We start from the raw sequence: 12,500 nt of genomic DNA, 5'->3' as shown, positions 1-12,500 counted from the left end.
CGCGGTGCACGCGCCCGATGTGGTGGCGTGCTTGGCGTGGTTGCTGTCACCCTTGCCTTCGCGGGAACCGCAGCCACTCGGGCGGTGTCTTGTTGTTGGTCGCGTCTTTCCCCACGAAGTCGACGCGATAGCGGCGTGGAGCCAACGAGAGACGCCAAGCCAGCGTCGTCATCACCATCGTCGGCAACCCGCAACGGCGTGGCGGAGGATGTGGTGGCGTACATGTCCCTGTATTCATATGTCCGTCTCCTCGTAGCCGGTGATGCAGACGCGTGGACTTGTACACCGTCTGCGGCTTGGTGGGCACCACTTCGAGCACCACCACCATCATCATCATCATCATCATCATGAGTTGTGGTGTGAGCGCCTTGTTTGTGCTCGTTTCGTGGACGCGGGGACGCCGGCTCAGATGGCAGCGAAAGCGCATCGCTGTCAAAGAATTCAAACCCACCACTACGATGTTGTTGTTGTTGTTGTTGTTGTTGTTGTTGTTGTTGTTGTTGTTGTTGTTGTTGTTGTGAGGTGTCTTCAGAGGCAAACAAGACTGCATCCACCATCTCTGCTGTCTCGTGTTCGCTCGTTTGGCGTCTTTCGTGTGCGGCAATCACAAACGTCCTGTTGGTCGCTGTTCCCGCCATCACGTCGCTATCAGCGTCGTTGCCACGGTCACCACCACCAATACGACCACGGCCGCTGCCATCGTCATCATCAGGGCCGCAGCTGTGAGCGGTTTCCTTCTCAGCGCCAACGGCTGCGGTCATGGTCTGTCCGGCGTTGAGGCGCTGCAGCAGTGATCGCGCGCGCGACAACACTCGATCCGCACCAAACGCAACATCAAGGTCATCCTCGTCATCAACAGCAGCAACAGCAGCGCGATCGTGTCCTGCGCCCATGCCTCGTGTCGCGTGCGCCGACGACGTTGTGTGGGCGGATTGAGAAGTCAAGGGGTCATCTGCACGACCTTGGCGGCGCTGGGTGCCATCGTGTTCATCTTCATCACTATCACCATCATCACCACCTTCACATGTGCCGTCCTTGCCCCTCGCGCCATGTCGACCTTCATCGATGATGTGCACGCGTCGAGCTGACCGCCACTGCCGCTCCTCGTGTGCACCCCTGTCCTCCTCGTGTTCCGTCCACTCGTGTTCGTGCCCACCACGTCCACCACGCCCAACGCTCCAACTAGCGCCAACATCACCGTCATCATCATCCCCACCATCGCGATGCAGTGGCGACCCAGGCCGCACATCGCCTCGGTCCTCTCGGTGGAGAAGGCGGCCGTGACCACCACCGCGTTCATGCCGGTGCTGCTGAGCTGCATGTGCAATCCCCACCACAGTCTCCTCGCCATAAATCCGCCTGTCACCGTCACCCCCGCGCCAATCACCATCACCATCAGCTGCTTCCCCTTCCCCTTCCTGCTCATCTGCCGTGTGTTGCGTGATGAGGCGTGCATGCAGAGACTGGGCCAGAGCGTCAAGTGCATTCAGGTTCTCTGCCAACTTCGTGTGCAGAAACGACCGCGACACATCAGGCGGTGGCGACGACACAGCCCCAAATCGTCCGCTCGTGCTTGCACTGCAAACCCTGGCGCCTGTCGTCGAAAGATTGGTCCAGTCTCCTGCTGCCGCTGATCTTGTAGCTGTTTCTTGTATTGCTGCTGCCGTTGCTGAATTCAACGTGGTCTTCGCTTGCGCGCGTGTCTCGTGAGCATCTTGGCGCTGTCGTGACGCTGCGGCCACTGCTACTGACGCCTTCTCGTTGTGCGGGCGCCGCCGTTGCAGTTGGTGCTGCGCTGGCAGTGCCTTCAGAGGCTCAATGCGCACGTGAAGCTGGCCAACCTTCTCGCCGCTGGCGGTGGCGATGTGGTACCACCCGTCAATGCACGTGAGGCCATACAGCAGCGGCTCAAGCTCAACCTGTGCGCGCCCCAGCAGGCGGTCATCACCACCACCACCACCTGCGTTGCCATTTCCACCTCCTCTTCCTCTTCCTCCTCCACCACCCGCACTGCCATCGCCGTCGCTGTCACCATTGTTGAGCGGCAGCTTGCGAGCCCACACCTCAAACACGAGCGCTCCAGAGGTCATGGACGCGTTTGGGTGCGGGCGCGGCAGATACACGCTCACGGTGCGGGTGTGATTCCACAGGGCCTCCTTCCCACCGGCAGCAGGCGAGACCTGCGTCGACACAATCTCATTGCTGGTGCGATATGACACATACACGCCGCATTGCATGCCCTCGCGACGACCGTCACTGCCACCTGTCTCCTTAGCAGCAATGTTCATGTGAGCAACGCTCTCCACAGACACGAGCATGGGGTGTGTGCCAGAGTTGACGATGTGCTCCCTTGGGTGTCCAGGCGTCTGTCCATCACCAGTGTCACCGGTAGCAGCCTGGGATTGTTGATCGCAACCACCACCACGTCCACCGTCGCCGCCACCACGAGCACCAAATCCCACGCGAGCGTTTGGCCCCGGCGGCCCCGACGGCAGCGACAGCAGCTGCTGCTCCGGCAGCACATCCAGGATCACGTGCACGCGCATGCGGGCGTTGAGGAGGTTCGTGGCGTGTGGCTTGATGACGGGGCACAGCTGGCTCAGGGATGTTGTGCCGCGAAGCAAGGGCGCTGTTGTAATAAACGCCGACCCCAGCCACTCCTCTTCCTGCTCCTGTGCACGCGATTGGCCCTGTTCCGGACCATTGTTCTCTTCACCGCCATCACGTGTTGTCATTGTTGTGGCTATCTTCCACAGCTGCACCTCCAGCTGCCGCTGCAATGCTGCGAGCGCCGTTGCCGTGAGCGGGAAGGTGAACACGCCGCGGTGTTGCAGGCTGACAATGGGCAGGCCGTGGCCACTCGTGTCCGCCATGCGCGCCTCTGTGCACTGCAACCGGCCATCAGGCAGCACATACCGGGCAACGTACCGCGTTCTGGTTGCTGCTGTTGCTGCTGCTGATTGTGATGGTGCGCTCTGTGCCTGCTGCTGATGGGTGTGGTGGTGGTGGCGGTGGGAACGGTACGCCGACGCTGGTTCCTGTGTCGTCGTCGTTGTTGTTGTTGTGGTGTTTGACGCATCGGAGGGAAGGTACACATCTTCCACAATCACCTGCACTTGGCACATGTGGCCAGCACCAGCCAGCCATGGGTGAGCAAACGCTGCCGCCACAGGCGTGCGTTCCTCATCCTCATCATCACAGCGACGCCGCCTCGCAGACTGCCCGCGCCCACCAGCACCAGAACCGACATCATGACCTTCTGCCACCACCTCCATCTCCACAGCACCGACAACGCGCCAAGACTGTGCGGTGGGCGGCATTGACGATGTTGATGATGATCGTGGCAGCAGCGAGGAGGATGATGACGCATGCCGCTGCTTGTCATGATGGTGGTGGTGGAAGAGGCGACTGCTGTCCTTATTGGGCAGAGGCGCAGCCATGAGCGGTGTCCACACGTGCTGGGGGAACGCAACAGCAGTGCCATCGCGTTCAAACGATACGGCAATGGGAACACGGCATGCGGCCAGCAGGATGTCTCCCCGCACAAACTCCTTTGTCTGCACGCCAGCCGCCACCGCTGCTGCTGCTGCTGCTGTGGTCTGCTTTGGCGTGCGGGCGGCCGAGTTGTGGCGATGAATGCTGATGCGGGCATTCTCTGGCAGCGCACTCGCCCGCTCCTCTGCACGGTGCCACACCTCCACCACCAGCACGTGCGTGTCTGTGACGAGGTCGCCAGCGCCTGCGTCGCCATGTCTGCGGCCACCACCAGACCGGCGGGCGAGCGAGGACGCGGGGACGGTGCGCGGGCCGAGGTGGAACGTGCAGTGCTCGTCAAACTCAGGGCAGAAGCTGCGGGAAATAACGCCCGTCTCGCACCACTCCGAGCAGCGGCCGCGCTCGTGTGTGCCGGCGGCGGTAAAGGGGATGGTGGCGCCGTGCTGTTCGCCCTGCAGCGGTCGGGCGAGGGAGATGCGCACAACCGCATTCACGCCGGCCTCCTCACACACCTCCAAGGCACGCACGCGCTGCTGTTGCAGCAGGTGTTGCACAGCCGCCTGCAGGCCAGTCAATCTCCTCAAATGCACACGCAGCCGCACCCCGTCCTCGTCGTCCTCCTCCTCCTCATCGTCACCACCACCGCCGCTCGCAAATCCACTTTGCCACTTCTGCCTGCGCCCACCTGCCCTTCTTCCTGCTGCTGTCGGGGCAGCGAGATCATCGGTGATGGTGTGCGCATCAGCGGTGGCAGGGACACACGCGTAGCGGATGGAGACTGTGACATGGCCGATGGGCGACACAGCTGCCGAGGAGAGTGATGCTGCTGCCGTTGGTATCAAGGGCAGGAACCACTGCTGGTGGCCGCAGCATGCACGCACACGCACGCCCTCATCGCCCCCGTCGTCATCTGTCGTCCATCGAGATGCTGATGGCGACGACGATCGTGATTGTGATCGCGATGACACGCGTGTGGCATCCCTGTCGCCACATCGGCCCCCGCTCATGTCATCATCATCAGCATCATCAGCATCGTCATCGTCGTGATGTCGGTGGTGGGTGTGCTCGTGGCGCTGTCGTGATGTGTTCTTGGCCCGTGTGTGTCCACTTGCCTGCACGCATTTGATGAGGTGCTGCAGCTGGGCGGTGGGGAGGGTGGCGCGGCCTTGCAGTGTGTCTGCCACGTTTGGGTAGTAGCAGCGTTGGTACAGGGCAAATCGCATGCTGTGGGGCAGCAGACTGGCGAGCATGGGCTGAATGGTGTCTGGTGCAGCTGTCGTCGCTGTCCAGTTGGTAGTGTGGTTGAGCTCGGGGTTCGGCACACACAACACTGGCTCAGTCCTGCAATGAATAGTATGTGTATGTGTGTTAGTGCGTGTGTGAGGGATGTGCGTGTGTGTGAGGGATGTGTGTGTGTGTGCGTGTGTGAGGGATGGATGTGACAAGGAAAAACAACAAGACACAAGATAATTGCTTTTAGCCAGACACACACACACACACACACACACACACACACACACGCGACAGTGAACCAACCTGGCCTTGCGTAAGAGGAGGCGATGCCTTTGTGCACGATGGTCACTGGCACCACACTCACGACGGCCATCCGTGTCGTTGGCCGTGCGTACCAACGAGTGTACGGTGTCGTGCTCCACAAAACAGTCTGTCTCACCATAGAGCGTTGAAGCAAACAAGTCCAGGTCTGTCGCTCGCTGCACCTCCACCTGAAACATGTGCCGATATACGCGCCGCGTGGCCCCACCATCCACGCCCTCTTCATCGCCACCGTCTCCACCAAAGCCATGCTGCTGCTGCTGCTGCTTGAGCCATGGCGGCGGGTGCACATCTGGCCGTGCATCGATCCGTGGACCGAGCGTGCTGATTCGCGACACCATCAACTCCCCAGCGCCCGAATCAAGCTGCTGCTGCTGCTGCTGCTGCTGCTGCTGCTGCTGCTGCTGCTGCTGTGGTTGTTGCTGCTGTTGCCGTTGTGATAGCTGTTGTCGTACGTCGCTGGCAGCACCTGCAACATCACCACCAGTGTCACGAACGCCAGCCGTGGCGCCACGGTGCGCGTGTGTGCGTGTGATGAGCATCATCTGACGCGACGAGCCCATGGCCACGACCACACGGATGTGTCCAACAACACCGCCGCTCACGGGGTCCACAATCGGCTGGTGGTCGTTGGCAGCAAACACGGGCAGTGTTCCGTCAAGCACGGCGCGGGCCACGGCGGCATCGACAAAGCAGTCGTACAGCGGCTTCGTGCGCACCTTCACCAGACCAAGGAAGGTGTCCTGCGCATCCCTCGCTCCACACCGGTCCCACACCTCCACCGCGCACAGCCCCTGGTGCAGCTGCTCGAGAAAGCCGTGTGTGCGGAGACGAGCAATGGTGTGCTGGTGGTTGAAGGATGGCGTGTTGGTATTCCACTGCACGTCGCTGTGTAAGGGCTCGTGATCGCTGACCACACGCGTCACAACATACAAATTACGCGGCGTTGGCGCTGCCGCTGGGCCACGCGGTGCAATGCCTCGTGCATCCGCCACACTCACCAGCAGGTGATACACAGGCGGGGAGCGACCACCACCACTTGATTGTGCTGCCGCTGCTGCTGCTGTTTGGGTTTCGGAGGAGGGCTGCGGCTGGTGGTCGTTGGAGCCACGGGCCTCTGTGCCATCAGCGGAAAGGGCTGTGGCCTTGCGTGTGTCGTGGTGGTGGTGCCGCTGCGGCGATGCAGGGTGGCTGGCATCCTCAACAACAGAGGTGAGACGGATGCTGAGGGAGAGCGTGCCGAGCGGCTTGCTGCTATGCACCACACTGCCATCGCCATCATTGTCGCCAACAGCACCGTTACTGTCGATGGTGGCGTGCGACGTTGGTTGCAGGCTGGTGACGGGGAGTGTGAATGTGTGGTGCAGTTCGGGTGCACGCAGGACCTCCTCCAGTGGGAACGATGCGAGTCCCACGACATGCAGTTGTGGCGTCGCTTCGCCGTTGCTGCTCCTCTCGCCATCATCGCCATCATCGCCATCGTCACCATCACCGTCATCACAACCCCGAGCACCACCATCATTGTCATCATGGGTGTTGCGGATGTAGAGGCGCCCACGGTGCGTGGTGTTGCGCTGTGGCACCATCACCCGCACGACAACAACACTCCGCAGCCAGCAGCTGACCACCGCATCTGTGAAGGCGAGCGGGGCTGCATCGTGGCAGTCAAACACGACGCGGCCGCGGTGAACGCGCCCCGGCAGCCGCATGTGGTGCAGGGTGCGCCCAGCAGCGTCTGCAGGCTGCAGCGGCACGTTGAGGTCGAGGAAGCACGGGTTACCCTCGTCCATCGCCGTGCATGGCTGACGCAGCGTCATGTCGTGTGCATACACAACAGCGCGGTTTGTTTCCAGGATGCGCACGAGCTTGTGTAGTTGCAGCGGCACCTGGGACTCACTACCACCTGTGACCTCTGCTGCTGCTGGTGGTGGTTTGGTCTTGGAGAGCGGTGGCGATGTGCTGCTGGCAGTGGTGGCGGTCGTAGTGTGATGCCCAGCTGTTGCACCACCACCATCACCCTCTGCGCTCTGCTGCTGCGGATGTTGTTGTCGGCCTTGGGCGAGGCCGTGGGGAGCGCCAGCAGAGGAAGCCGCTGCCATCGCTGTGGTTGCAGCAGCGCCGTTGATGCCGTGCTCGTGTTTCTTTCTTCCACCGCCATCATCACGAGCAGCACGAGTACGAGTCACAGCAGCAACAGTGTCACGTTCACCAGCGACATCCTGACCATCGCCATGCTGCGTGGTGTTGCCATCTTCATCTTCCGCGCCTTCGTCGTCGTATGCGTCGTATAGAAGATCGGCCATCAAGTCGTCGTTGTCCATCACAGAATCACTCGAGTCAAACGTGTTGTCTGCATCCAGCAGCAGTCGGTGCACGCTTGCGCTCACTCCATCCGCACAACCGCCGCCATCATCACCAGCGTACATGGTTCCATGGCCAAGTAGCGCCGCCGTGGCATCGTCAGCAGCATCGTCGACAGCCCCAATATAAGCGTGAAGGGGCGCCGAGTAGGGCGCTGCTGTTGCTGCTGTGGTTGCTGTTGCTTGGTAGGCGTGTTGTTGCTGGTGCATGTGCATGCGAGCTGGCGATGACGATGACGCGTATGGATAGCGTCCAGCGCTCTTGGGAGCTGTGCGGTCATGAGTGTCTGCGACGCCGACGAGTTCGGAATTGAGGTCGTGAATGTCGCGCTGTAACCGCTCGCTCCTCTCAATCAATTGCGACAGCAGATCATCACCGCCATCGTCATCGTCATTGGCGGCAGCACTGAACTCAGGAATGCCCCGCTGTTGCTGGTAATGTTGCTGTTGTAGTTGCTGCTGCTGCTGCTGCTGCTGCTGTCGTTGCTCTTGCTGGTGTTGTTGCTGTTGTAGTCTCTCTTGCTGGTTAAACAGGAGCTGCCTCTTGGTGTCCAGGACCTCACCATCGTCATGACTATCACCATCATCGGTGTCATGGATGTGCAGCTGGGGGATGTTGGAGCGGTTGAGCGGGCTTGCACCATGGCGCCCAACCCGAGGCGTCATGCCTGCAGGCAACGCAAAAATGCACGTGGGCATGCGGAACGTGTGTGCGTGAGTAAGGGAGCATGTGTGCATGTGCATGTGCGAGTGAAGGAAAACAACCGGACAAGCAACATGCACATCCGACCACACGGGTATGTAGGCGTGAGCGTGTCACCTGCTTGCGGCATTGGCGAGCCAAAGGGATCGAAGCTCGTGTGCAGCGGGTGACGTGGCGCCTGGTGATGAACAAGAACAAGGAGTTGAAAAAAAGAGCCGCAGAGGACAAAGGGCACGGGAGGTGGTCAAGCAGTTGAGGGAAGGACGATGAATTGGGTTTAGGACAGTGAGCGCATGGTGTGAGGTAAGCTGGAACAGTAGAGGCAAGGTGAAAGGCAAAACAAGGACTGCTGTGAAGTGCACAAAGTAAAGCGCTGGGGGGGGGCAACGCACGTGTTCTGGGTGGATTGGAATCTGGGACCGACGCGCAACAACATGCTTGTTTGGCGATCCTGTTGTGTGTGTATGTATGTGTGTGTGTGTGTGTGTGTGTGTGTGTGTGTGTGTGTGTGTGTGTGTGTGTGTGTGTGTGTGTGTGAGTGAGGACGGCTTGGGACCACTGGTGACAGACAGACAGACACACACACACACACACGGACCTTGTGGTTCAATGCTGGTGAGGAGTTGGATGCGCACGTGTATTTCGGCAACCTGAATGGCGTTATCACATGCGGTGAGGGTTTCAGCAAGGAACAAGAACAGCAAGAGCAACAAGCAAATAACAGCAGCAGCAACAACAAGAGCAACAGCTCAGCCCTAACACGCCGCCACGACAGCACATAATAATACCTTGTGCATGTCGGCGGTCATGACGGGACACCAGCGCTCAACAGGTTTGCGGTCCAGCTGCATTGGCGCTTTCAACTCCGCCCGACCCAGCACAACTGGCGGAGTGCGTACAGAGCGTGTGTGATGTGATGTGATGTGAGCCATACAGGAAGCACACAGCACAGACAAGTCGAAACGTGAGGGGATAAAACGGTGATGATGACGACGTGGGACGAGCAGGAGCGCATGCATATGATCATAACGTGTGTGAGAAGGCAACCTCTGTTGTTGTTGTTGTTGACATGTGTGGCCATGCAGCCAAGCGGAACGCAGGCAATGAACACCGAAAACCAACACAACGCAGCCAGCGCCATCATCCCCGCCCACCTCGCTTGATGCTGTCTGCGACGTCAAAGCCGATCCACGCCATATCTGCCAGGTACTGCATGAGCTGGGGTTTGCCGCATCGCACGGGGAAGACTGCCGTCGTGTCCACGTATGTTTTGGAGGGCGGGTTCTGCTTTGCAGCTTGCAGCCGCTGCCTGTTCTTGCCGCGTGTCTTGTTTGTCACCACCTTGGGACTGAGGACGCAGCAACGAAGCAGACGCACGGATGCAGACGCACACGTAAGAAAAGGTGCGTATGTGTGTGTGTGTGTGTATGTGTGTGGGTAAATAGTTCAGTGTGCCGTGCAAGGTGACCAAAGCAAGCATGAGAGGGGGCCTGGTGGGCGACGTACCTGAACGTTGTTGGGGCTTGTGGGTCGCCCCACCAAGCGAGGCTGACAGTGAAGCGGCGGGGCGGGTCACGCATGGCCCATGCGATCTGATCCACCGTGACAACAATTCGGGCTTGAACCGGGCCCTGTTGTGGATACCCAAAGGAGTTGTTGGTGAGGGTAGATGGACGGCAGGGGCAGAGAGGGAGAGAGAGAGCGTGTGTGTTGCGTTGCGTGTGTGTGTGTGTGTGTGTGTCACACAGAGACCACACAGAGAGCACACAGAGAGCACACAGAGAGCACACACACTCGCACACACTCGCACACGCACACCCCTTACCTTGACGGCTGGAGGCAAGGATGTCCCTTGTTGCATGCCAACTTTTCGATGTCGGTGTTGAGGTTGCTGTGGCTGATGCTGTGGCTGGGCTGAGCGCACAGGCAAGCGGGAACCCTTCTTCCCACCACCACCGCCACCACCACCGTCACCCGCACTCGTGGTCGTCTTCCTCATCGTTTGTCGCTGTTGTGTGTGGTTGTGAGAATAACGGCTGATGAATTTCACGTCTGCACGTTTCGCACACACAAATCACACACACACGCACGCACGCACGCTCACACGAGCATGACAGCTGCGCCTGTGACGTGTGCGTTCCTGGCGAGGGCGGCGAGCTTGCTGCTGGCAGAGGGCGGTGGGGCAGAGATGGCACGGCACATGCTGGCGCCGCTCGGGCACATGGTGGAGGAGAGTGCGGAGAAGGACGAGGAGAGTGCTTCCAAAAGCAAGGCAGCCAAGAAGAACAAGAAGAAAGGCAAGAAGCATCAGCAGCAAAGCGGTGGGGGAGGTGGTGATGGTGGTGCAAAGGAGCACACGCGCACGGGTTGGCTCAGCGCATCAATACCAGCACCAACACCGTCACCAACACCAGCACCAGCACGAGCACTCGTGTCAACTGTGGGAAGGGAAACCATGGCGAGTAGCAGAGGTGACAACTCAGATGCGGGCGCCTCGACCACGGCACAATTATTTGCAGCGATGTCTGCGAAGGGGGACTGTGCGCTTCATGGCGACGCGAAGCAGCAGTTCTGCCAAAGATGTGGGTCCGTCTTTGCAGCGCACCCGCCCCGGTGTGTACGAGCACGCCGGCGCCACCAAGCCACGCCTGTCGTGAAGGTTGTGTGCTCGCAGTGCGGAATGCGGTGCTGGCAAGGCAGAGCGCCACGCACAGCAAGGCGAATTCTGCGTCGCGGCAACAAGGCGGCCGCTGCGAGCGTCAAGCTTGCGGCGGCAAAAGGAACACACGCGCCTGCAACAACTGGCGCCAGTAATAATGGCCAGCTTCAAGCCGGCGCTGCAGCGCTGCAGCATGACCCGAGCGTGACGCACCCGTCCCCAGCTGACAAGCCCACACCAAGATCAGAACAGCGGCAACAACAACCGGTGTCAAGCAAGGCGGCCACGAAGAAAGACAGGAAGCGGCAGGAACGCAACAAGCAGAAGTTAGCTCTGAAGCAGTTGCTGGGACAAGCCGTCGCCAAGGAACAGCAACAACAAGGCGGCAAGAACGGCAAAGGAAAGAACAAGAAAAAGAAGAAGAAGAAAGGTGGCGGTGGCGGTCAGGGCTTGACCCTGGCGGATGTGTTGCAGTCGTGCTGAGTGGAGCGCATGGCTGAAGGTGTGTTGGTGGTGGTGGTGGTGTTGGGGGTTTAGGAGAGGTTGGCAGTGGTGTGTGTGTGTGTGTGTGTGTTGCTGTGTGTGTGTGTGTGTTGCTGCGTGTGAGTTGTATTCAGAAGCCGGCTAGGCGGTTGCATTTATTGGTTTGAGGCCTTCATCGAAGAGGACTTCATCTTGCTTAAACAGACAGAATCACTGAGGTAGACACGAGCGGGGTGGTGTTGAAGACGAAAGACGACGGTCGACGAGGAACACACACACACACACACACACACACATACACCACTATTGACATAGTCATCATCACCATCATCACCATCATCATCATCATTCGTTCATCATCATCATCATCATGGTCATGCTGCCCACGACTTGAACATGCCGCGTGGGTTTGCCGAGCGCTTGGTGCCGAGCGTGCTTGCCGAGCGCAGCTCCTTGATGCTGTCGTACATGTCGTCAATTCTCTCGCGGTTGACTTGGTCAAAGATGAGGCGACGGTCCCCCGCCAGCTTGAACGCCAGATCCACGCTCGTCTTCGCCCACTGCTTCTTGCGGTGCTGGAAGAGCGTGGAGAGCACCCTGACAATGGCGTCCAGCCGCTCACGCTTCTCGGCGTCTGTCGGCACATACTGGGTGATCTCCATGCCCAGGAGGATGTCGCTCTGCTTGGGGAAGGCCGTGTCCAGCTGCTCAATGGCCTCGTGCGCCACCTTGGCCGCCTGCGCAAACTGGTACGTGTCGTCTGTGTTGAGGCGGTGGCACGTCACGTGGTACAGCACCATCGTGCGCAGCTGGAACGTGTGCTTGTCAGAGAAAGCGTCCATGTTGCGGTGCGCGAGTGAGAAGATGTCGCGATACGCCGCCATGCTGGCCGGGTTGCCCTGGCGGCGGGACGCCAGCGCGTCCAGCTTCTGCAGCAGCGGAAAGAACTCCTCGCTCGTGTCCCTGCGCAGGTCTGTCTCCATGAGTTTGCACAGCACCGGCGCTGCCTTGGGGAACTTCCTGTCGTCCAACAGCAGCGTGTTGAGCTTCTTCAGCAGCACCTTTCTCTTCTCCGCCTCTGTCGCTTCCAGTTTCGCTGGCTCTGTCGTTGCTGGTTCTGCCTGCTTTTGTTTGGTCTCTGCTTCTGCATCGCTAGCGGTGCTGGTGTCGGGTGATGGCTCCAGCTTCTTATCCTCCGCCTTTGCCGGAGCATCAGACCCCGTCGGTGAGCTTGAAGACGCAGCAT

The 12,500-nt window shown here is 59.8% G+C and overlaps 3 protein-coding genes across 3 annotated transcripts in view; 1 reads left to right on the top strand and 2 right to left on the bottom strand.

The window, feature by feature from the left end:
- PTSG_08765 (uncharacterized protein) overlaps positions 1–10,162 on the bottom strand; it is a 10,812-nt gene extending 650 nt beyond the window's left edge. The window contains exons 1-9 of the mRNA XM_004990092.1: positions 9,938–10,162; positions 9,619–9,743; positions 9,267–9,460; positions 8,901–8,995; positions 8,711–8,762; positions 8,505–8,563; positions 8,230–8,290; positions 5,032–8,077; positions 1–4,836 (exon numbers count right to left, since the gene is read on the bottom strand). The exon at positions 1–4,836 is cut by the window's left edge and continues 139 nt beyond it. Coding sequence (XP_004990149.1) covers positions 1–4,836; positions 5,032–8,077; positions 8,230–8,290; positions 8,505–8,563; positions 8,711–8,762; positions 8,901–8,995; positions 9,267–9,460; positions 9,619–9,743; positions 9,938–10,111 — 8,642 coding nt within the window. The 5' untranslated portion in view covers positions 10,112–10,162. The remainder of the gene's footprint in view (positions 4,837–5,031; positions 8,078–8,229; positions 8,291–8,504; positions 8,564–8,710; positions 8,763–8,900; positions 8,996–9,266; positions 9,461–9,618; positions 9,744–9,937) is intronic.
- A 4-nt stretch (positions 10,163–10,166) lies between these two features.
- Positions 10,167–11,483, top strand: PTSG_08764 (uncharacterized protein). The gene has a single exon (XM_004990091.1). It carries the CDS (start codon positions 10,223–10,225, stop codon positions 11,252–11,254), a length of 1,032 nt encoding a protein of 343 aa, XP_004990148.1. The 5' UTR covers positions 10,167–10,222; the 3' UTR covers positions 11,255–11,483.
- Positions 11,484–11,524: 41 nt separating this feature from the next.
- Positions 11,525–12,500, bottom strand: part of PTSG_08763 (uncharacterized protein) — a 1,210-nt gene continuing 234 nt past the window's right edge. Inside the window, exon 1 of the mRNA XM_004990090.1 lies at positions 11,525–12,500. This exon is cut by the window's right edge and continues 234 nt beyond it. Within this exon, the coding sequence (XP_004990147.1) occupies positions 11,629–12,500 (872 nt within the window). The 3' untranslated portion in view covers positions 11,525–11,628.

Source organism: Salpingoeca rosetta (genome assembly GCF_000188695.1).
Source record: "Salpingoeca rosetta unplaced genomic scaffold supercont1.25, whole genome shotgun sequence".
In the NCBI taxonomy this organism is placed as follows: Eukaryota; class Choanoflagellata; order Craspedida; family Salpingoecidae; genus Salpingoeca; species Salpingoeca rosetta.
Note: the sequence above shows the minus strand (reverse complement) of the source record. Positions and strands in the feature narration are given on the sequence as shown.